This window comes from Podarcis tiliguerta, assembly GCF_965153285.1.
Source record: "Podarcis tiliguerta genome assembly, chromosome: 5".
In the NCBI taxonomy this organism is placed as follows: Eukaryota; Metazoa; Chordata; class Lepidosauria; order Squamata; family Lacertidae; genus Podarcis; species Podarcis tiliguerta.
The window spans coordinates 38,024,017-38,049,164 of NC_139538.1; the positions used below are offsets into that span (position 1 = coordinate 38,024,017).

At 42.4% G+C, this 25,148-nt stretch overlaps 2 protein-coding genes across 3 annotated transcripts in view; one reads left to right on the forward strand and one right to left on the reverse strand.

Moving 5' to 3' along the window:
• MAP3K13 (mitogen-activated protein kinase kinase kinase 13) overlaps positions 1-25,148 on the reverse strand; it is a 77,829-nt gene that overhangs the window by 45,864 nt on the left and 6,817 nt on the right. The gene's annotated exons all lie outside the window — the stretch shown is intronic.
• Positions 147-23,498, forward strand: EHHADH (enoyl-CoA hydratase and 3-hydroxyacyl CoA dehydrogenase). Of its 2 annotated transcripts, XR_014511987.1 has the most exons (8): positions 289-570; positions 7,060-7,163; positions 9,950-10,125; positions 10,488-10,599; positions 11,367-11,471; positions 16,606-16,947; positions 20,843-22,378; positions 22,438-23,498. XR_014511987.1 is itself a non-coding variant. In XM_083443264.1 (7 exons), the coding sequence occupies exons 1-7, from the start codon at positions 497-499 to the stop codon at positions 22,111-22,113; spliced, it is 2,184 nt and encodes a 727-aa protein (XP_083299390.1). In that variant the 5' UTR covers positions 147-496; the 3' UTR covers positions 22,114-23,498. The 2 variants fall into 2 exon arrangements, 1 of the variants encoding a protein (XP_083299390.1); XM_083443264.1 differs by having other exon boundaries at positions 147-570; positions 20,843-23,498.

Here is a 25,148-nt window from a genome sequence, read left to right on the forward strand (position 1 = left end):
TTGCAGCTCTTACTTGCTGCAAGTATTTTGCCCTGAGTACGCATGCGTGAATGCAGCCTCTGTGAATTCTCGCCCTGAAAACTGCTCGTCGTAGCAGAGAGTGAACGGTTGTATAAATTGGAGCAATTTCAGAACGAAGGCGTAGCCAAGCGGACAGGGGGAGGGGGCAGTTGCCTCCCCTGGATCAAGTAAAAGAATAGAAATACTAAACAGACCAATCACATCGGTTCTGCCCCCCCCAAAAAAATCCTGGCTCCGCCCATGTTTCAGAGCATGCATCTGGCAAGTGTGGGTCCAAGCAGGCGCGAATTCACGATTTGGTGCCCCAGCTGGAACCTCCCCCTCGGGTGCAAACGGGGCCAGCCTCCTCCCCAGCCCGTCATGGAGTCTGGTTAGTCCGGGTTTTCTGGTTCCCACAGGAGCCGCCTTCTCCTCGGTGCTGCTTAATCCAGCTCGAAGCGTCTCTTGGGCTCGTGGGCTCCGTCCGCGCGAGATCATGGCTCTGTACACGCGGGGATCGGCTGCAGTGGCCGTGATTCGACTGTGTAATCCTCCACTCAACACGCTCAGGTAATTTGCAAGGGAATACTTCTTTCTCCCAGGCAAGGGATTCTCGGGCTCCTGGTTGGCGGGTGGAAACTGCTTGTCTGCAGATTCGACCCCAGAGAGCGTCTTTTTGACCCCCGAAGCAGGCTCGGCCCCTGAAAGATACGCAGGCAACGAGCGAGCCTGCATGCCTCGGAGGGTCGCTTGCTGTCGCACCCAGATTCTGCTTGCATGCTTCCCATAGGCTGGCCACTGTGAAAACAGGATGTTGCACTAGCTGCTTATGTTTACATGAAAGAAAGTCCCGTGGTACTCGGTGATGCTTCCTCCTAGGTGCATTGGATTGTAAGCAGAGCCTTTGCACCCTTACTCGGATTTCATGGTGTTTACTTCCAAATAATTGTGAACAGGACTGCAGCCACAACTAACTTCTTGCTTGCCAACCCTAATTTTCCGGCAGTGCATAAGCCAGCATGATACTGAGATGCTTTAGTTTGGTACTGCAGAGATACTTTCACCCTAGTTGGGTGGTTAGCTTTGTTCTCAAGTTTAACAAGCACACACAAGCAGCATTGGGGACCCTGAGTTATGGCTTTCCCCCTGCACTTCAGAGTTTCAGCCCTGAATTTTCTGATAAACAAAAGATACCATATATACATGAGACATGTGAATTAGAACTCTTTTCCAGCCTTTAATTCCAGACTAATATAAAAATTTCCCTATTCTTAAATACTGTTTCTTGCCTGCAGCAAAAGTTAGTTCAGATCAGCATGGGAAATCAGTACTCACACACTCTTCTTTTCTTTTTTCTTTTTGCCTTCCTTTATCCCTTGTGGGATCAGTGACAGTAGAAATCGTTAACTGGCAGATTTCTCCCTGTCAGGATCTGGACTTTAAACCTACCACACTTATGCCCTCTTGGCGCTCTGCCCCACAGTTCCTCAACCTCCAAAGCTTTGCTTGCTTTCCTCGCTGCCAGTAGTTTACAGCCTTAGTCCTGTTTTCCCTTCCTTCCTTCCTTCCTTCCTTATTTTTATTAAAAGTTTTATTGTGTTACAAAGGTATGTCCTGTTTTCTTTCTTGGCTCTTCTCTTCAACTGTTTGTCTTCACCATGCTTGCTTCTCAGGCTACAGAATTAGCTAAATTCCTTTTGCTACTTTCTTTATCAACTTCCTTAGCACTCAATTGTCCTTTCATTATACAGAGCCTCCTGGCTTTGTGACTGAGAACTGATTAGCTTCATTTTGTCTCAATTCTCTGTCTCCTTAACCCTTTTATTCCAACCTTGTTTTCTGGCTACCTTTCCTTCATGGTTCTGTTTCTCAGTCCATTGCCTACGCTGCATCCATCCTCTGGCTGACGTCCCCTTTCCTATATCATAGGGCTGCTTCCCATATAAGGTTTTCTTCATAGCCAAACTAACAACTTTTCCTACTCTCACAGAAGCTGGACTACAAACTGGTCAGTATGCCTTGAATAACTGGACATTCTGTGGCACCACACCAGCCCAAATTGTAAACAATAGAAACCTTACTGCCACAAGTGAAAGGCAATATAGATAGTACTGTACAGTGGTACCTCGGGTTAAGAACTTAATTTGTTTTGGAGGTCCGTTCTTAACCTGAAACTGTTCTTAACCTCAGGTACCATTTTAGCTAATGGGGCCTCCCGCTTCCGCTGCACAATTTCTGTTCTTATCCTGAAGCAAAGTTCTTAACCCAAGGTACTATTTCTGGGTTAGTGGAGTCTGTAACCTGAAGCGTCTGTAACCTGAAGCGTCTGTAACCCAAGGTACCACTGTAGTTGAGAACTACAGTTTCACCTACAAACATTCGTTGATCAACTAGAGAAACTCTCCTAGCTGTGCAATAAGGAGATGATTGAAATATGTAGGATAAGCACTAATAACTGGGAAACACTGGCCTGTGAGTGCTCCAAATGGAGAACAGCCTTTACCAAAGGTGTCATGGACTTTGAAGAAGCAGGAACTCAGGGTGAAAAGAGGAAGGCACGCTTGGCAAACCCTCACTGTGATCAGCTCCCACCTGGAAACCTATGTCCCCACTGTGGACGGAGGTGTGGATCCAGAATTTGTCTCCGCAGTCACTTACGGACTCACTGTTAAGACCATGTTCATGGAAGACAATCTTACTCGGCTACGAGTGATCGCCAAAGAAAGAAAGTATAAGGCAATAATATGCTCAGCAATCTTCAAAATGTTTTACAAAGTATAAATGGCATATTATATATTTTGCATAATTCTGCTTCCCAAACTGGAGTTTCGAAATAATTTAGGACAGCTTTGTACTTGTGCATGGGCTGAGATGACAGTAGGTTTGTGTTTTTTCACAGTGAACCCGAAGAGATACAGAATAGCCAGAGATGTGTATCTGTGCCTGACTTAGCAATATGCTTTGTGTTAGTCTTTGGCCCCTGTCCTGGTCCTCTATACTGACTTCCTGGTGTGGACCAACAACTTTGCACCATATTGTCTTCCACAGGTTCATAGAACTGTTATTCCATATACATTCCTCATTTTGAACCTACCATCATCATCTGCAGAGAAGCTGCATAACAAAAATAGTCTCCACCTGCCTGCTCATTATCTCACAGGAGCTAGAACACAATTCTGTATTCACTCTTTCACTAATCAAAATTGCCATGTGAATTCATCTTTATTGAACACAAGTAGCCGTTCATATTCAGAAACTTAAAGTGTTTCCAAATCTGAATGAATTTTTCAATGCAATTTCAGTAATGCATCCCTAGAAGAAGGGACCTGTTGGTCCCCCTGAAGTGTAGCATTTTTAGGAAAGGGGCTGACAGAACATGAGTCCCAAAGCATAAAACCTTTGTTGTAGAGCTCAGATAGCTTTATTCATTCATTTGGGACATTTTATCTTGCCTTTCAGTTGGCTGCTGTCAAGGTGGCTTTTCTTTCATTTCAGGGCTGTGTGGGCCTATAATGGAGTCACCACCTCACCCAGAAGGAAAAACTGGGAATTCCTGTCACATCACATGTTTATGGGTACTTATGGGTCACAAAGAGATGTACACGACTAAACAACAAGAACAACCATGTTCAATAAAGATGAATTTGCATGCTGAAAATGAGCTGACTGCCAGCAGCTATTGTTACTACTACTATTGCAGTCAGTCATGTCACAAAGCCTATGAGCCAAATAGTGTAAGTAGTAGCCTGGCCTGAAGTTACATTGGAGCAAAGGAGAGTATTCCTTGGATCACATTTTCCTTCTCATTACAGGAAGCAGGAAATAATCATCTTAATTCTTTTAAAAAAAAATGATATGTAAAATTCCACTTTTAATGGTAAATTGTAACGTTGGCATGGTAAAGATCATCCAAAGAAAAGGAAAAAGTCATGGGCTGAGAATCTGGTTAATATGTAAACTCAAAAGTCTTGTGTTTTTCAGGACTTTGGATACTATTAGGTTGAGCCAGGGTCGTGATCATGTTATAATATACTGGGTTACTGTTTGCTATTAAATAACCTGTTTTTCTATTCCATGTTTAGCAAAACAGTTTCAGTATGGAACCCAGACTTAGCCTTTTTGTTTTCCAGTGGTAAGATAGTTCCCTGAAAAATGATATATAAACAGATAATTAGCTACAATGCATTGACAATTGTGTTTCTGTATTTTAGCTATAAACTAGTTACTTCACTGGCAGTGTAAAGATTGTCAGAGATGACGCTCCATAGAGAATGTAAAATGTCATCTTAATGAGTTTGTTCAAATGACTCCAAGAATACAAGGCATAAGGCATCATTGGTCCATCTAGCTCAGTATTGTCAACACAACCAGGCAGCGTCTCTCCAGGTTCTTAGGTATATATCTATTTCCAACTCTACCAGGAGATGCAAGGGACTGAACTTGGGACTTTTTGCTCCACCACTGAACTATACAGCACCTCCCCTTAACTCTGGCCAATGTTGGTAGATCTCTGGGCAATCATCTGTGTGGGTTTCCAACTCACAGTAGTTCAATAACAACAAGACTCTACAGCTCAGTATTAGACTATTAAAATGAAGAAAGCTGGGGGTGGTATTTTTGTGAGAGGACTTAGCCCCTGTTCTGGTGAAAGCAAAAATTTAATAAACGTATTAGTAAGTGTAAGAGCTCCCCTCCCTGCCCTTCTTGCACCTGACTCCAATTGGTAGATCTTGGAATTTAAGTAACAAGCAAGGTAGATCCTGCAGTCTACATATTCCTGCAATATAACATTTCTGATATATTTTCTGTCACACCACATTTTGAAATGCTGAATATAACAAATAGTAGCCTAACAGCCCTCTCCTATGTATATTTGCTTGGAAGTAAGTCGAACTGAGTCCACTAAGGCTTATTCCTAACTAAGTGTGCATATGATTGGAACCGTAAGTCATATTATCCCTGACTATTTTTGCAAAAACAATTTGGCATTGCTAATGCCCAACCATGTTATAGGATTTGCTTTACGGTTTCAAACTGACTTGCCGCAACTGCTTAAATTCTCCCACACGAATGATCATGGAGCCATGGTATGGAATTGTATACAGTGGTACCTCAGGTTACAGACGCTTCAGGTTACAGACGCTTCAGGTTATAGACTCCGCCAACCCAGAAATAGTACCTCGGGTTAAGAACTTTGCTTCAGGGTGAGAACAGAAATCGCACAACAGCGGCAGGAGGCCCCATTAGCTAAAGTGGTGCTTCAGGTTAAGAACAGACCTCCAGAACGAATTAAGTTCTTAACCCGAGGTACCATTGTATGTTGCAAGAAAGAACCACACAGGTAAATGCTCTATGCTTCAGAAGTACAAGAACAGACATGCAGTAAGGGAGCTGAGATTCTAATTGGGAAGGTGTCCAAAACACAACATATAACTAAAGAAATTAGCATTGAACTTGGGAAAAACTCCCTTATCTATATCAATATGTTGAAATGTTCACATGATGCAGTAGTGTTTTTAAATTAAAGTTGTGCAATACCTGTCTGCAAAACACACTTACTCCCCGTTTACTCTGGGGCACATCATTATAAAATAATCTCTGTGTAGGGTGTGTTATGTTTACTGTGATGTGAGATGTGTAGCACCAGTGTTTTTCACGTAACAAATCAGTCAGCCTGGGTTCAAACTGGTGTGTTCAAATGACTTTAAGATTACTGTATCTTCAGTTTCTAATTATGACTTTCTGCTGGCCTTGAAGGTGGAAGAAGTAATGGGGAATCGCCACAGTTTTGAATTTATTTCAAAGTGTTTGCTGCCATTTTAGCTCCCTCTAGAGGTAGTTCATATCTTTTCAGGCTTCATACTTTATCAATGCACATAACAGTAATCCAAATGATGGCTTACTGTGAACAAGAAAGTGTAATAATAATAATAATAATAATAATAATAATAATTTTATTATTTATACCCTACCCATCTGGCTTGGTTTCCTTAGCCACTCTGTGTGCTGGTGCCCAGGGAGAAAACTGCATCTGCTTTGTTTCCCCCCAGCTCTGCTGCTGCACATTGCAGAGCACAACCACAGCACTGTCTACGATACATATTTATGTACCTATGTTGTTTGTATTGCTACTGTTTTCCCCGTAAAGGGAGGTCTTTGCAAAATCGCCTTTTCACTAAATACTCTAGAAACAGCTCTGCATCAGTATAGTTACTTCCTGTTTCTTTAGAGTATATTGCCTGCTGTTCATCATCAAGCTTCTATGAGAACAAAAATTCAAATATTCTCATGTTCACTCACACCTTCTCACTCCTCTCTTCTCCTCATACCCAATGACTTCTTCTTTCTTTTTCTGCTTTGACCATTTTGTTGGAACTGACCAACTACTGGCCTCAGTCTACACACAGAGAAGAATGACATGGTAGAATACTGAAGTACTTGACTGGATTTTAAAACTTCAGAATGCAGATGCTGCTGCTGCATATTTGTAATGTCCCCATGCTTAAACAAAATAAGAAAATGGTTGCAATTTAAAACAAACAAACACCACTGCATATCAGGATATTCTAGCCCAGCCTACTTCTTGTGGTGTTAGATTTTACTTACCAATAAAGTTTTGGGGTTTTTTTGTTTTTTTTTTTACATAGGAGCAGCATTCAGAAATGGTATCCCACACCTCCACCATGAAGTAATATTATCACTTTTCCATCTCAGGTCATTATCACCTTCATCCATCTCTTTTTGCTCATGTGTGGATCAGGCCTACAGTTAACTTCAAACTATGATTAGAGGGAGGCACATGGAAGAGCATACAATTCTAAGGCTTGGCCATCTAATTGCCATTATTTCTGAACAAATACATTACGTTCACATTGGTTTTACCTGTGGACTCAACATAACATCTTTGTACAGTTCAGGTCAGGTTAGAATGGTTAGAACCCTCCATTGAGAGTTCCCAAATAGATTCCACATGATTTAAAAAAAAATATTTTAGAGATTTGTTTTATAACAAATCAGATATTCCCCTAACGCTTTCAGTGATTATTTTCTTTATTTTAGCCCTCCAACATTACTGGCTTTAGAACGAGATGTGAAGCATGCAAATACTGATCCCACTGTGAAAGCTGTAGTGATTTGTGGAGCAAATGGGAAATTCAGCGCAGGTAAGAGCCTTTGAACTCATGCTTGTGTATCACCTTTTTTCTGCTGCTGTTAAAAATTAATATATTTTGCAACTCTGCACTGGTACCATGGATTTGCCTGGAATCAACCTTATTCTTAGAATTTACTGAAAATAATCCTGGCTAATTCAATGCCAGTACACTTATTCTGTACTAGCCATGCTGTACTAATGAAAGTAGAGTTTTGGGCACCTTTCCTTATATCTTGTGATGTCTATTGATCCTTTAACAGACCATTATTTTTAAAGGACCATAAAGTGATTTTTCTGTAACTAAAATAGAGAGCCATTTCTCAGAGTTCCAAGAACTGAAGACTCATATTCATTATAGTCTCTGATGGCATCAAACATTATTGTTTTCCTCTCATTCACTAATCTAGCGGTTCCCAAATATTTTGGTATGATGATTCATAACCCTAATTTACTTGGTAAGGTGACCCATCAGTTTATTGTCACATGAATTTTGGACCATTTGTCTTCAGCAGCCATCAATTTCTGGCATTCCAACTGTAAATTTGTGTATTTTGTAATTATAACTTGAGGTATCCAAGCAAAAGTGTACTTAACATTCCTGATAATGTGGAATTTGTTGAAAAGGTTAAGGAAAGTGTAACCCCATCCAAAGCAGGCAACTTACAAACTCAGGAGTGCCAGCTTGGCCCACAACCATAGGTGCCCGGGGCTGTGGCTGCCATGCAGCGTGTATGGCCCTGGCGCCGAAATTGGTGAGTGCTTGGGCCTTTCATGGAGAATTTTGTGGGTGCTCAGGCACCCAGGGCCCCAGGGAGCCAGCACCTATGCACCATCTCATATAACCCTGCTACCACATTTCATCTTCATAGCCTGACTCACAAAGATAGGTACAGTGGTGCCTCACAAGACGAAAAGAATCAGTTCCGCGAGTCTCTTCGTCTAGCGTTTTTTTTGTCTTGCGAAGCTACCCTATTAGCGGATTAGCGCTATTAGCGGTTTAGCGGCTATTAGAGGCTTAAGGGATTAGCGGATTAGCTGCTAAAAGGCTATTAGCAGCTTAGTGCCTTAGAAAAAGGGGGTGGGGAGCGGAAAAAAATCGCAAGAATCGCAAGACATTTTCGTCTTGCGAAGCAAGCCCATAGAGAAATTTGTCCTGCGAAGCGCATTGAAAAACGGAAAACCCTTTCGTCTAGCAGGTTTTCCGTCTTGCGAGGCATTCGTCTTGCGGGGCACCACTGTACTATCAAATGGCAATAGCACAGGCATTGCCTCATCAGCTAGCTCAGGATATTCAGTAGCTAGCAATTGAGTAATGTGAGTAACATGAAGCCAAAATTCAGATCACCTCACTTCCCCAAAGTTATCTTTGAGAATCATGTCACGACAGTTCACTGAGTTGTTGTTCATTTTGCACAGACAAAGACAACCTTATAAGATTAGTTACACATGGGTTTCACATTTACTCAAACTTCTGCTTCTTCAGCAGAAAAGTAGCGGACAAATGTTGGCGGAACAAACTTCAAATCACCCTTGGCTAAACTATTACCTAACCCTGGCAGCAGATCCGGTGATGGTTTGCCAAAAGGTGCTCATCAGAGGCAAGCTGTAACAGTCACTCAAAACAACTCCCCAAATGAGCACTTTGTGGCAAACTCTCGCTGGATCTGCCGCCAGATGCCAGAGCAGTGTTTTTAAAAAAGTAAGACTCAAGCCTTTCCTACATTTGTTTACAAGTGACAACAGAGCATTATAATATGCCAACAAAACAAAATGCTGTTAGAGGTTTCATCATACCAGTTAAGTATTGAAAGCAATAATTAATTTGGGTTTGCTTATAAAACCCAATGACCCACTTGCACAGGTTTGGAAAACACTGCTCTAACCTGCCTTTATCTTGACCTTGCTTATAATGGCTACATTTGCCTATGTTAAAGTTTACGTTTTGTTGGCCCTTTTGTGATTTTGTGTTTGCATCATCGACTTAACCCTAGAACTTGCTAACCATCTAACCCTTGTATCTGGTTTTGTGTTAACTTCACTAGTGATTAAATTTTCCTTGATTGTCAGTAGGGATGTTGAATGTAATTGGGCACAGCAGATCAATGCAAGATCCTATACTAGAGACCCATAGTGGGAATTCTTATTGACTTGACACCTGCCTGTATATAATTTATGGAATGAGTTCTTTGATTTTGTCTCTTAAAAAGCATTATGAATGTCTCAAGAGCAGGTTCACTATCCGCTATGCAAGTGTAGTTCCATTGCTTTGAAAGACTGACCACACAACTGAAAGTGAACAAAAAGCAACCCTCGAAACCCACAGATAACCTTCCATGGAGCAACGCCAGTATCCACCCTTAATAAATTACCCACTAGATATATTACATCTCAACACAATTTTTGTAGTCTGTTTTTCTGCCATGAAATTTTGCTTTAAACGGCATAGTTTTCTGCAAAGTATGATTCAGCTAGGCTATTTTCTTCTAATTTTCATACATACGTTTTTCCTAATAAAACAATATGGGAATTTCAGTGGTTCCACAAATACAAGTGTGTTATTTGTGGCTTCTCCATCGCCAAAGTTCTGCAGAGAGTCCCAAAGACAGAAAATGTAGAATATGCTTTCAGGAAACAACGTTTGTACACCAGATTGAATCTTTATACTTTTCACCCTTCTTGAAGTCTGTGAATCTGCCCTGTTGTTGGTTGTCATCTACCAATTTGAAGAAGGGTTTATCTGGATAGTTTATTTGAAGGGATTGTCTATATATTCATGGTTTTGTTCAATTTCTTTAGGTGCTGATATCAAAGGATTTCCCAGGATAGGTCAAGAAGACATGCCCAGCTTGGGAGCAGTTGTTTCTCTGATAGAGAAGAGTGAAAAGCCAGTGGTGGCTGCTATTGAAGAGGTGGCTTTTGGAGGAGGCCTGGAAGTAGCACTGGGCTGTCATTACAGGATTGCAAATAAGCAGGTACAATGATTTTTTTAAAAAACAGCTTAGATAGGTCAGCTTGTTGGAAGGGCTCCTTAATATATGTTCTCTCCATGAGTTTGAACTTGGAATATTACCTCCAACCCACACACCACCCAGAGACCTTAGAGTCCTAACCCAGGTAAAGGATACCTATTTATCATTAAAGACTATGACATCATTGATAAATGAGAGTGATGTAGCTCCGCATCCCTGCCCCCTCTGTTTTCATTCAGTTTTGTTTGGTTTTTTGTTCTTGGGTGCTATTGAAGTGTATGTTCTTGTTTAAATAAATAAAAAATATATTATAAACCCCAGTAACTCTCTAAACAAGCATCACAAATATCCAATCTTTGTTCCAGGCTAGGGTAGGTTTACCTGAGGTCACAATAGGCTTACTACCTGGTGCTGGCGGGACTCAACGACTTCCCAGACTGATTGGAGTACCAGCTGCACTTGAAATCATCACCACAGGTAAGCTCCTCCAGATGTGAATGCTAACCATACAGGTGTCAAGTATATTAACAGCTGGATAACTATACTGACATTACAAGATAATGAATATCTATGCAAGTAACATGTTAGAAAATGGCCGTGACAAGCACACACTATGTATGTATAAGGTCCTAAGTTTGATCCCTGAAATTTCTAAGTAATAAGATGTATATAAGGTCACGAAATTGGACATTCAGACTGTTTTGGGTGGAGTTGCACTCCCCTTAGGAATCCCTTCACAAGTCCCATCAGTGGAAGGATTTGAGCTTGCACAACAGGGCTTCCTGACTCTCCTCCCCCATGCCCCCCCATGGCTCTGGGTTAGGGTTAGGAGAACCCCCCAGAACAGTGCATGGGGAGAGGAAAGGGAGTGATGACTCCATCTGCCAAGCTGCATTTTTGTGCAGACAGAACAACTGGAAGAGCGTGGCATTGCATTGTGCCCTATATTTCTATCCCACTTTTTAGCTAGAGTCCTCAAAGTAGCTAACAACATTTATAAATGCAACAGATACACAAAGACGCACATACTTAAAACAAACAACCAGACCCACTGGAACTGGAACTGGCTGCAGATATTCCTTCCTGCATGGCAGTTGCTATAAGTTGGCTCAGGGTGAGGGAGTCCAAGTGGTATAGGTCCCAATCTTGTCGCTGCCTGCCTCCCTTGTTCAACTGGAGCAAACCCTGATGTTGTCTTGTCTGCCTTCCTCACTCTCTTCTTCCTTCCCACTTCTTCATGCCAGGAAGACATGTGCCAGCAACTGAAGCGCTGAAACTGGGAATCCTAGATGGGGTTGTGGAAGGAAAAACAATCGAAGCGGCCGTAAACTTAGCCGAAAGAGTAGTAGGTAAGAGTTCTTAACTGTATTGGGCAGCAGCATAACACATGAGGCATGACCTGAAGCCCAGCCTTAATATAAGCCATAGACAAATATCAGTGAAAATATTTATTTAGCAGAGCAATCCTATGCATGTTTATTCAGAAGCGTTGAGTGGGGCTCCTTCCCTGGTACATAAGTGTGCATAGGACAGTAACCTTACTAAGGTACAACATTGGAATGGTACAAAGCCCTGATACACAGGATAGTTGGTGGAAAATAATAAGACTGTATTACCAAATCATAAATGTCCATACAAAAATCCTTGGTTAACTTGATGCCCTGCCAATTAACTGGTAGAGCTGTTTTATGTTTTTGTTTTTGAAATAAAGCTATAGGATTCTGAATATCGATGATCAAGGGATTCCAAAAACATTGCTTTTTTCAAAATAATCACATGACTAAGGTAGGAATTCATGCAGCCTTGGTTGTCCTTAGTTAATATAACCTTGTTCTCATAGGGGTGGAAGAGCGTTCCCTGAAGTGTTACTCCAGTTGTTCGCATTTATTGCTGATCATGGAAAATTTTTACTGGACCTTTATTGTCTTATTGTTTATTGTGTTTTTTATTTTAACATATTCAATGTTAGGTAGTATATAAATGTTGTAAATATATGTCTGAAAATAGTAATTCAAGTCAGGTGTGGGGAACCTGTGGCCTTCCAGATGTTGATGGACTACAACTCCCATCATCCCTGACTATCCTTGGCCATGCTGGCTGAAGCTGATGGGAGTTGGGAGTCCAACACCATCCGGAGAGCCATAACTTTCCCAGTCCTGTAATATTTGCCATCATAGCACTGAATGTCCTCCTGTGTTCCACCAAGGCTCTTTGCCTGGGTCTGCTAAAACATAGGAGTTACAATACCCCTGGCAGGCCAAAAAACACGGCTCAAGGCTTTGGAGAGTGTATGAAACCCACTCCCAAAAGAGGTAAACACTCCCCAAGGAAGATTGGGAGCCTTCCAAGCAAAGACTTTCTATAACCTGCACAAAACAATCTGCTATGCTGCTAATCTGGTTTTGCAGTTCTGAACTTCTTTCTATGGTTTAACCTAAATCTCTTTCTGTTTCCACCATTTGCAGCTAAAGCAGTTTCCATATATTTGTCTGTTTACTTCTTTGTTGATATCCAGGCATCTGCTGTGCAGTGAGTTAATGGACAAACGCCAGCAGAATCCTACAGGAGCACCTGAGGCCTGTCTGAATGACTGAGCAGCACATTCCTTGGTGCACATACCTCGTGAAAATGTGTCTATGCGGAGTCAGTGTCAACAAATGGCTGGCCTATAATTTTGGAGTCGAGCATCATTACTGCCAGTCGTAACGAAAACACAATTGGTATAAATTTTGAAACAGAGGCACGCTTGTGACTGAGCGGGTCTCACACAGTCAAGAAACGCCTATTTTACGAAACACAAGCAAGCTCAATGCGACAAACATAACATGGCCAACCGCTGACTTGCAGCACAATCCTATACATCCCTACTCAGAAGTAAGCCCCATTGAGCTTAAGTGGCGCCACTGGCACTTACCACAGTTGGAGTAGCACAAGCACCAGATTGGCTTGGTAGCTCTGATCTCATTGCTGCCTTGTCCAATACCAGTAAGTGACAGCAACACTGTTGTGGGGAGGGAGGCTGTACACTCCTGCTCTGCCATGCTGGTCATTCCTGGTAAAAGAGTATAAGATTGCAGCCAGTGGCTGTCATCTTGTGCATGGTTCCCTGCAGAGAACCTCATTGAGCAAGTAGCATTTACTTCTGATTAAAATATTCATAGAATTCTGCTGTTAATATATTTTTAAGCACCAGAAAACAAATTATTGAACAACTAGATCTTTCCACATTTGGCTACCCATAAAGTTGTCCTTCTTCTCTCTACCCTTCTGAAGGCAATAGTTGGTGAGACATTTCCAATGCACAGAGGTTCCAATGCACAGAGCAGGGTGACTTCAGGGTGCTGCTGGCTGAGTCACCGAGGCTGCTGTCCTATACGCACACTTACTAGGGACTGGGAGAGCAGTTTGATTCAGCTCACATTTTTAGGCAATCCTACTGACTTGGCACTTTCTGAAACAGTATGTGAATTGAAACAGACGTTCTTCAAAATCTGCAGTTCTCTACATTTTGCCATGCAGCTCTCCAGCCAAGTAATGTTTACCAAAATGCACTTGCTAGGGTAAAGCATGCATTCAAATGCATATATTCAGGAAAATATCATACAAAAATTCATTCTATAAGGGAAAATAGCTTTGCAAAAATGTGAATGTTAAACAAAATTGCATACAAAGATTGCCTGTGAAGTGGAGGGTTAAAAGTCTTTTTAAGCCTTTCATGAAGACTTAAAAAAACCAACCACTAACTGACTTATGAACTGATGAAGAAAGGTGGTGAACTAAGCTAAAGGGTGGGAAAATGAGAAACTAGGAGAAACCAAAATGGACAAATTCATCTATTCCTACTAGGGAATAAATCCCACTGAAACCAAAGAGGCTTGCTTTTGAATAAACATGCACAGGGTTGCCCTGTGATTCTGTTCCACAGATTACTCAAGTGGTGTGCAACTTGCACCTCTGTAAAAAGGAGGGGGGAGTATTTTCAATTCAGCTAGATGTCTCGTGGGCAAGGAACAGAAAATGTATTTGGGGAGAATATGTTTGCATCAGCTGTTTTTAACATCACACTATTCGCTTTGTCCACCTGATGGCACTAAAACCTGGAAAATAATGCTGCTTTCAGCATACAGCAGCAAATACCGTCAATTTATCAGAGTTCCATAGTTCTTTGTGTTCATGGAGGCAGCTACTGTGCCATTGTTCAGATGAAGTCTGAACAGTGGCTGCCTTTTAATACTAGGCTTTTTGAAGGAAAGATGGAGCACAAATGTAAAAAAAAAAAAAAGATTACCATTTAGCTGTTGGTAATTCTACCCGTGACACAACAAAGTTCGGAGAGTTTCAGTGCCCAGTAATTTGTATGTCTGAGGAAGGTTTCCTGCAAAGCAGACCTTACTGTAATTATGTTGCCATAATTTTTCAATGGCATTTCAAGCAGAGTTTGGGGGAGGTGAGCCTCCAGCTCTTGTCTGGGTGAGTCCCTTGTCAAAAACCCAAAAACCTCCTCATCTCCTCTTAAGAATCAATTGGAAAAGATTAGTAATTGCTGACAAAGAGTGTGTTTGCATCGGGTTTGGGGTGGGGCTCTGATGCACTCCTATGGTGCACATTTCACTACCTATAGTCCACAGATGGTCCAGATGGTCACCTATGGCAGGTAGGGACAAGTATAGGTTGTGGTATCTGTGGAATTTAAAGTAAGTGGTACACTGTCACTTTGAAAGGATTACCTCCTGAACATTGATATGTAATAGATACGATATGGCGTAAAACAGGGGAAGGAAACATCTGGACTGCAGGCACCGGTCCCAGTTTGGCCTGTGAGGCTGTTTCCCACAAACCATGCCCACCTACCCTGTACATGATGTCAGGTATGGGGCAGGTATGGCCATGGATAGAAGGGACCACTTGGGAAAGGAACGATTCTATATTATAGAATAGATGTACTGAACTTGAAGCAGGAGAAATCCCACTAGAAACACTTAACTGGTGTTTTTTTTTTAATCTTTTGCCAACACCACCACAACAGGAATCTCTCTCCATCAAATTAGGCAAGTCCAGACAAGTACTTTTCTTCAAGGGACCAGATGATATATGGCACTTCCTGGCCATTCTTGTGTTCTCACTTTCCAGTTTCTTCGGCTTCCAGGGACTCAGTTTCCCTATGGATTGCCCTGCCTTTACAGGGAATCCTAAATAACCAGGTGTTTGCATGTTGTAAATGAGCCTTTTGATATATGCGGTTGAAGTCCTTGTACCATAAGGTGGTATACTGAAATACCTGGATATATTTTCTCATCTTTCTTTTTGTAAAGGTTTGAGAGAGTTATGTCCCATAAATAATACAATGTATATTATCTTGGCTTTTTCTATATTGACAGTAACATGAACTACAAAGAGATCATCCTCATTATTATCAACAATCATGACATTATTTTCTCCCGCCTCTATCTCCTAAACAAAAGAAGAAAGAAACATGCAGGGTGTTTCAGAGACTGCTGTTTTGTAGAACACTCAAAATATGTGATCTGGGATTGTGATTGGAATTTAAAATGTTGTGTATTTCTTAGGTCAGATTTCAGGGGAGATGAAAATATTTAATATGGCTCAATTTAGATTGCCTCCATTTTTAATATACTTTTGGAAAATGTAGGATGCTTAAATTCTTTACTGCAGTGAGGTTTTGAAATTCCTCTCTGCAAGCATAATGGTTAGAATATCCCTTTTTACACTTTTAAAAAAAGTGTAAATAAATATTAAATACTCTAAGTTGTAAGTTCCATTGAACTTAGTGTTTACAAGTAAACATACTTTAAAAATACTTATCTGGATTCATTTCAGTCTGGGTCAGGCACAGTTTTAGGACCAAAACAATCTTGGTCACCCTGATGTATCCTATGTTGAGAGCAGGACATGGAGAATATGGCTCTGCTTCTGCTTCTCAATCTGTCAACAGCTTTTGATTCCATTAACTATGGAATCCGTGTAAGGTTAGCAGTTCAAATCTGTGTGACGGGGTGAGCTCCCATTGCTCTGTCCCAGCTCCTGCCAACCTAGCAGTTCGAAAGCATACCAGTGCAAGTAGATAAATAGGTACTGCAGCAGCGAGAAGGTAAACGGCATTTTTGTGCATTCTGGCTTCTGTCACGGTGTTCTGTGCAGTTTAGTCATGCTGGCCACATGACCCGGAAAGCTGTCTGTGGACAAACACCAGCTCCCTTAGCCTGAAAGTGGAGTTGAGGGCTGCACCCCATAGTCAAATTCAACTGGAGTTAATTGTTCAGGGTCCTTTACTTCTAACTTTTACCTCCTGGACCAACTCTGTGGGATTGGCACTGTTTTACAGTGGATCCACTCCTACCTACAGGGCTATGTCAAGAGAGCTGCGTTGTGAGACTGTGCTTCACCTGCAGATGGACAAGAAAGTTTATCAGGAAAAGATATGGACTGACTAGTTTTGTCATCTTGATTTCTCCATCCCTACAGGACAGCCGTTGGGCCCTCGCAGGCTCTGCCAAAAAGAAACTCCTAAGCTACCCAACATGGAAGCCGTTCTTGATGCAGCTTTTGTGAAGGTGAAGAAGCAGGCCAATGGGTGCCTCTCGCCAGAAATGTGTTTCCATGCTGTAAAAGCCTCTGTGTACCTGCCATTTGCAGAAGGAATTCGCAGAGAAAGGGAGCTGTTCATGTTCCTCTTGTCTTCAGGACAGGCTAAGGCACTGCAATATGCCTTCTTTGCACAAAGGTTGGTGGAGAAGTGGGCATTGCCCAGTGGAGCATCTTGGAAAACTGCAGTCCCTCAGCCAGTCCGGAGAGCAGCTGTGATAGGTAAGACTATAGGATTCCATGAGTTAAGTTCATTTCTTGATATCTTGTTCTCAGTAGCACTTGTAAAGTTCCTATTCATTCTTAAGCGTCACCTAATTTGCATGCAGGAGATCCAAAATTGGTGTATCACCTCTTCAGTCCTGGCTTCCCTTCTCAGTAGCTGCATCTCTGTTTAAAGATCCTGGAGCTCAGCCTTCCTTTGAATCTCGTTGCCTTGCTTCTACTTAAGGTTGCCACCTCCAATTCTGGACAACTTGAGATGCCTTTTTGTAAATCTCCCAATACAGGGAGAGAAAAGGAAACCAATGGCCCATTATCCCTTCCTCTTCTGTGATAAGTTAAGTAGAGGGAGATTGTTTTGCTCAGCCGGTGTAATAATAATGTATTGACTCTATGAGATTCTTGCATTTGGAATGTGATCTTTGAAAGTAGGTCTTCTGCAACAGATGCAGAAGGTATTTTTGTCAGGTGTCATGCGGAGGTGACAGAAGGTGCACCTACACCTACACAGCCCATAGAAGCTCCTTTGCTTCTGGCCACCATGGGTAAAAGTTCAGCAAGAAAAAGGTGCTGTCAGGCTTGGGTTTCAAAGACTGTTTTTCCCTTGCACAGAGGCTGTTTACTGAAAAGTACTTAATCATTTGAGGATGTATTCATCCCAATATGTTTTGTTGACAAGTACCTTTTAAGAAGCTTTCATCTCATTGTAGCGAGCCACTCTTCCCATTTTGCCGTCTCCTATTTCTCTCACCCCCCCCCCCAAATAATGCCTTCATTAATTTTTTATACAGGCAGCTGAAATAAAGCTCTTTGATGCACTGCACAGATCTCTCAACAGTCCTTTGCTGTTCTGCATATTGATCGGTATACTCAGTGGGAGACAGCTCTCTAAGTAGCCCAGCCCTCAGAAATGCCCCTTTGATTTTTAAGAGACTGCCAGCCATCTCATCCCTCCTCTATCCCTCCCTCCCTCTCTCCCCAGTTATTAGATACAGGATGTGCTTTGCTGCAGTGGGTGCAACCTGAGCTCTCTGCAAGCTCACCTCAGCACGAGGTAGCCTTGAGGACTGTGGCTTCATATGCCCCTTTGCTTCTTCCATTTTGCAATCTTAATTAACATTCTCTGCATGAGTCATACCCCTTTAGAGCAAAAATCTCTATGTCGTCAGTTACATCTGCCAACAAGCCTGAACTCTCAAGTTGCTATGAACTCATCCACTGGAGAACTGACATTCATGTTAAGCAGCATGGAGCCTGAAGCTCAGCACATGTGGGAGGGATGTGGTTTATTGTTCAGTATGCAGACGTAAATGTGTGTCAACCTGATCTGCATTACCACATGGGCTTTGGTGGGAACAGTCTCCATTTTGAGTTCCATGGGAAATCATAAATGACAGGTTTGCTGCTAGACAAGTGACAGATATGCAAAATGGATATGTCTGTTATGGAAATACAGATACAGGTCAAAACAGAAATATTAATTCTGAATTATCATTGGAATGGAATGGAGCAAGAATAGCTTGCCCAGAGGAGGATCTTACTCCAAGCTGATATTAATCTAGAGAATATGTAGTAGAAACACTAGCATCTACCAACATCTGTTCCTCATGTTGGCACCTTATTTGCATATTCTTCAGAGACTACAAAGAACTTTGAAATAAACCAGCACTTTAATTGAACATTTACAATCTGAATATGTTTCAATACATTTTAAGCCTACTGAATTTTCTGTAACAAGTTTTCCATCATTATACATGGGTCACTGTGCGTTGCTACAAACTTGCTTCGCCGCTTCGAGCAAACTGAATCTGAAATGCTTTTAAGGCAGTGTAGGATGAATTTTGCATGACTGACTGCTGCTTGAGCATATCTGGTGCTCAGCTACCTAATAAATTGATTTGGTCCTCTTTTGCTGGGTGTGGGTGTTAATTTGCAAGGATAGCATTGTCGAAATGAAGGTAACGACACTTGTCTGTGGTGGTTGCAATATATATAACACTGCCTCCCCTGCCCCTGCAAAACTTGAATGTGATCCAAGTCTTCTCTTCATTGCAATGGGTAGTGATTCATTTGAGTCTGGGCTTCAGTATTAGACCTAAGGCTCTCTTTAAAGAGCCAGTGTTGGGCCCTGCCATTTGAATCTCCATTAATCTTCTGCATTAATTAGAACTGGTTTTCTCAGATTCTTCTGAAACGAAGGTTCTTCTGCATATAAAGAGATTTTTCATCCTTCCCCACTAACAGCCAAATTTGGAGAGATTCATAAACAAGATCTTGTGTGTGTGTTTAAATAAGGCGGAATCGTACCTATAGATATCACTATTATTCAGATTTGGTCCACAGCAGTGGGCGGCAGAGTTTTTTAAAAACGATTTCCCCAATGAGCTCCCCCCCCCCCCAAAAGCTGTTGTGTGCCCCATATGGGGAAGTATACAGGCCCCATGCATACAGGGATCCAGCTGGAAATCAACCATACAACTAGAAAATAACTACAGTGGGAACTGAGGTCAGATCAACTACGTAAGATGACTTAGAGGGGGAAAGGACTTCCAGAAGTAGTAGGAAACATTTAAATAGAGACAAACATGTTCCAGCTTTTCTTTTAATTGTGTCTCTGATCTTGTAAACTCTTTATTCAGCTATTTTTCATCCCACAGTATACTGGAGGACTGAGCCAAATTGCTACCTTGTTTGACCCGCATTACTAGGAATTGATCTTGTTTTACTGACAGCATAATTTCAGCTATTCTTCATAAAGCTGCTTTAGATTAATTTTTTAATCCCTGTGGTTTGTATTTCTTTGTCCAGCTAAAACAAGTCACATTCATAAACCTGATAATATGGGCCATGAGTTTTTTAAATAATTAAATCACTGTACAGCAAAAGTGTTAGTCACATAGTTTTGACCCTTTTAGCAAGCCTCAGACATTGACAGCTGGTTCTAAATATTGTTTATTACAAAGTTTCCTCATTCTGATCTTTGGCCCCTGCAATACAAAGGGATTTTGATCAGGTAGCTGTCCCAGAACACAGATTGAGTAGCTGTCCAAATATAAAATCAGTGGGCTGAAACTAGAATGTATTGAGCATTTAGCAGGCCAGCCTAGATAGCTGTGTCACTGAGGAAGCACCGTGTGTAAGGCTCCATAAAGCTTTGAGCAGAAGGCTTTTGGGGAACAATGACTAATAGCAATTTGATGCAGCCTTTCTAGAATAAATGAAGATCAATAGGTTTTGAAAGCCTGCTCCACATGCAAGAAGGTAACCACCACACTTCATGACAGAAAAGATGGTTAATCAGACAAAAAAGGTCACTTGATTGTGAGGAATTCCTATTCTGCTACAACTTTATCTTGGCTGCATTCTGATATGATGGTACACCATAGTTTGTATTATGAACACAAGCATCCAAGAGCCTTAGGCTTGCACATTTCCTCATCTTCTTCTTTCTATAGGTGGAGGAGACTAGAAGTATCTAGTGGGGATTTGCAGCCATTTTGTCCAAACCTAATAACTATGATTTGTGTAAAAATATAGTTTACTGGAGTTTGGCAAAACAGCAAATATGAATTGCTGCATAGCTTATCTCCTCCACTCATGCATAGAGGAAGAAAAGGAGAAGAGTGCAATTTCTAGTATACTATTGAACAGACTTCCTTATGAAATGCATAATCCCAACTCACTTGCATAGACATTAACGTTGCTTTCCATCTTCAGCCTTGCAGTAGTTTCTTTTCAGGATGGTAATGTTAATTCAAATGTGGATCTTCTCAATGGTTTCCCCCTCAATTTATTTGCCTATATTGTAAGTTAAAAGATTGCCTAATAAGCTCCTCTCTGTGGAACATTTCTAATTATTCCTTCTCTTTTCTCTCCCTGCCCTTTTTATCACAAGGTTTAGGGACAATGGGACAAGGCATCGTGGCATCTCTGGTCAAGGCTAAAATTCCTGTAGTGGCTCTTGAACAGGATAAAAAGCATTTGGAGCTGGCTAGAGGAACCATCACAGCTCTTTTAGAACGGGAAGCTTTAAGTATGCAACAGAATGGCCAAACACTGGCTGCCTCTGTGCCTGGTTTGCCTCAGTTCACACTGGATTTTGGTGCACTGAAGGATGTAGATATGGTTATTGAGGCTGTATATGAGGATATGGCTCTGAAGAAGGAAATCTTCCAGAAGTTATCAGCAGTCTGCAAACCTGAGGCCTTTCTGTGCACAAACACCTCTTGCCTTGATATTGATGAGATTGCTTCTGTCACAAACCGCCCTCAGCAAGTTATTGGCACCCACTTCTTCTCACCAGCTCATAGAATGAAGCTACTAGAGGTAATCCATGGTCAGCGAACATCTCCCAATGCCATTGCCACAGCCATGAGAGTTGGCAAAGCTATGGGCAAAATTGGGGTTGTGGTAGGGAACTGTTTTGGTTTTGTTGGGAACCGAATGCTGAATTCTTACACTGAGCAAACATACTTCCTCGTGGAAGACGGCAGTACTCCAGAGGAAGTAGACAAAGCTCTAGGGGAATTTGGTTTCAAAATGGGTCCCTTCCGTGTTTCAGACCTTGCTGGGGTTGATGTGGGCTGGAGATCTAGGAAAGGGCAAGGCCTTACTGGACCCAGCCTGCCTCTTGGCACACCTCCTCGTCAACGAGATGGAAGACGATACAGCCCACTCCCTGATATTCTGTGCGAGAAGGGGAGATATGGCCAGAAAACTGGGAAGGGTTGGTACCAATATGATAAACCCGGGGGAAGGGTAGCAAAGTCAGATCCGTGGCTTCATAGTTTTCTTGCTGAGTACAGAAATGCTCATGGTATTTCAGTACGCACCATTAGCCAAGATGAGATCCTGGAACGCTGCCTATATTCCCTTGCCAATGAGGGTTTCCGGATATTATCTGATGGAATAGCTTCTTGTCCAGAAGCAATTGATACCATCTACATCAATGGCTACGGCTGGCCCAGACATAGGGGTGGTCCCATGTTCTATGCTTCTGAGGTAGGGTTGCCTACGGTTCTAGCAAAATTGCAGAAGTATGCTGAGGATAATCCTGACATACCCAAACTACAGCCCAGTGCCTTTCTGCAGAAGCTTGTAGCCTTGGGCAGCCCTCCTCTGAAAGAGTGGTCATCACTTGTGGGAACTCAGAACAGCAAGTTGTAATTGCACTGCAAGCAGTCTAGTTTTCCCATTCCAATATTTTTTACTGTTCCAGTCCAGACTAAAACACAGCGCATTGTAGAACACTGTCAGTGTCTCTTCTGATTCTAATACAATGTACACATCTATGTATCCTGCCTATGTGAGTGAAATATTGCTGCTTGCAGCGTGCTTTTTATCATACCTTCTTGAAATTTTGCCTGAGGGTCTCACTTGAAAACATTATACTTTCATGTCTAATGAAACTACTCAGCCTCTCCATGAGATCGTCATGGGCCCTGGCTTAACAGCTCAGAAAGGGAAGGACAACTGAGGGGGAAGGCACAGAGCTTGAAAAATGCAGTGTATGTGACTTTCTGCACCCACTGTTTTATTCCTCCATGTCTTCGTTGACTACATTTAAAGTCGACCAGCCCATGAGGCCGGGTGAGGCAGCCACTTCAGGTGCCCACCCCCTCAAGGGGTGTTACCCCCATTCTGCCGCCCAGCTTTGCTGCTGGTCTCCCTGGACTCTGGGCAAAGAGGGACTGATGCCAAAGCTCTGTGGAAGGCCTCACCCCCATGCCAAGTCGACAAAAGCGTTCCTCCACCCACCTTTGCCAGTGGGCAGAGGTGGAGATTCCCCCCAAACACACACACCTGGTGGTGCAGTGGGGCTTTGCGCTGGCTTCTCCTGAAGGGAGGAGCTGATGCAAAGCCCCACTGCCTGGCAGGAGATAGTTCCAAAAAAATTCAGAGGAGGGTATCTCAATTCCACCTGCTTCTGATAGCTATCATTCTGACCTTTGCTCTTCCACAGTTAATGTGTGCTAAGTAAAAAGGACCACTTCAAAGATGAAATGCAGTGAAGTGGATAAACACTGCTGAGGAGAAATGTGGCTGAGGAACAGAACTCTCAGCCTTGGAAAGCTCAGTTCCACCTTCTTACACATTGATGGTGGCCAATGAATCTCAGCAACTGATGCTTCAAATGCTCTTCAGTCTAGCGTAAACAAGTGCCTCGTTCTTGCTGTCTGCCTTTTCTAAATCAGAGTCTGCTCTCCTTTTCAAACCTGTGTGATCTCCAAATTCCTCAGTCTGTTTCTCTTACATAATTTGGAATTTCTGTATCAGCAAGTACAGAATAAGTGCCTTCAGGAACATTGATTTTAGGGCCTGCTGGAAATAATGTATCTCAGGGATTCCATAAGCACCAATGGTGCCAGCCAAAAGGGCTTCCAAGAGTGCTGTACCAACCTCTGAGTCTGAATTACAGTGCTGAGGCCATAAGATTGTCCAAACTTTTCTTCTCAGACTAATTATTTCTGGAATCCAGGAAATCAAAAGCAAAATCACCAAGATTCAGCAAGGATTTTTCTCCCTAAATAAAGCTATTTTAATTAATCACATGTGCCTTTCTACAGTGTCCTTTCCTGATTTCACACTCAAAACTAGTATCACAAAGCACATAGAACAGGGGCTGGGAATCGCCAGCCCCCTGGCCAGATTTGGCCCAACAGGCTGCCTCATTTGGCAAATCACACCAGGGGCGAACTTGGGTCTTTGAAATTTCAGCGGCTCCTGGTGCGAGGCCAAAATTTGCTGCTTCCTTCTCGCCTTCCATACATCATAGTTGCAACACCATGAGGTGCCCTCTGGGCTCAGCACCCAGTGCGGTGGAACTAGTTATGCTGCCCTAAATCTGCCTCTGGTTACTCCCAGGGCTTGGCCAAAGGGGGCTGTGCAGGCATTGCCAATATGGCAGGCCTTAAGATGCTGAATTTTCTATTCATGATTATTCAGAAGATCTGGTGACATGTATTGGTTAAGAACATTAGACCAGGAGACCTGGGTTCAAAACCCCACAGCCTTGAATCTTGGTAGGCGAGGTTTTAGTCAAACGTATCTCATGATGTTTGGAGAATAAAATAGAAGGGAGGGGGACTGTGTATGTTCCTTAGAGAATTGGTGGGATAAAAATATTCTAAATAAATTCAAACAGTGGATTGTGCATCCTTCTCTCATGCCACTCAGCCTTGAAATGACCACACCCTATTGCATTAATGTGCTAGCCACAGGATAGTAACTAGAACTAATATGTTACTTTCTCAGAAATAGAACCAAACTATAACTCCTCCCTCCATAATGGGTTTCAGTTTTAAGTAGTTTCTGAAATTCCTTTCCTTTTTCTTCAACCTAGCTGCCTCCTTACGGTATCCACATATAGCCTGTAAGAGGGTTCTTGTGCTTGTTAGACTTTCATGGAAGGAAGAATTTCATGTGTTTTGGCTTTTCCCATCATTGTACTCTGGTGAAGTGGGAATTTGCACCAGCTAGAATCCTTCCGCACATCCCTTTATAGACAGCCTCTCCGGGATAGACTTGGCAACCCTTTGCCCCTCTTGCCTGTCTGGTCCACACTTCTCTGACTTCCAACACACTTTCCATTCTTGGCAACAGCGCATAACCATTCTTAGACCTACTGTAGGTCCTGCATAGCTTGTCTGCAGCCCCATCTTTTTTCTTGCCCCAGATTTGTTCACATCAATGCCTTTGCTGCCATTGTTTCAAGTCCCTTATTTTCCTGCCAGTGCCTAGTTGGTTCTGTCTCCTAAAAGCTGCCCTGGCTCTCAGTCAACATCCTGCATTGCTCAGTGTTTCGTTTGTCCCTGTTCCTCTCTTGCCAAAACACTAGAATTTCTCATGTCCTTAGACACTGTGAGCTTTTTCCAAAGCTCTTTCCATCCCTGCCAACAGCTCACAACCATTCCTTGCCTTAGGCCTTGGACAGCTTGCCTGTAGCCCCATCTTCTTGCATGGCCCTCACTGGACATAATTTCAGCCATTTTCACTGCTTGTAGTTGAATAGACTTTGAAGGATGTTGGCCGAACAGAGAGTTCCCCAGTCAGTCAAGCAGCAGAAGAGGAGCTTGAGATGAAGGCTGAGGTGAGGTAGGAGTTTAGGAGTGTGTTTCTGCTACCAGTGAAAGAGCCTATGATAACAGCTTTCTTTGATGGCATCGCCATGTGCAAGATAGTGCTGCATATGAAAAATTCAC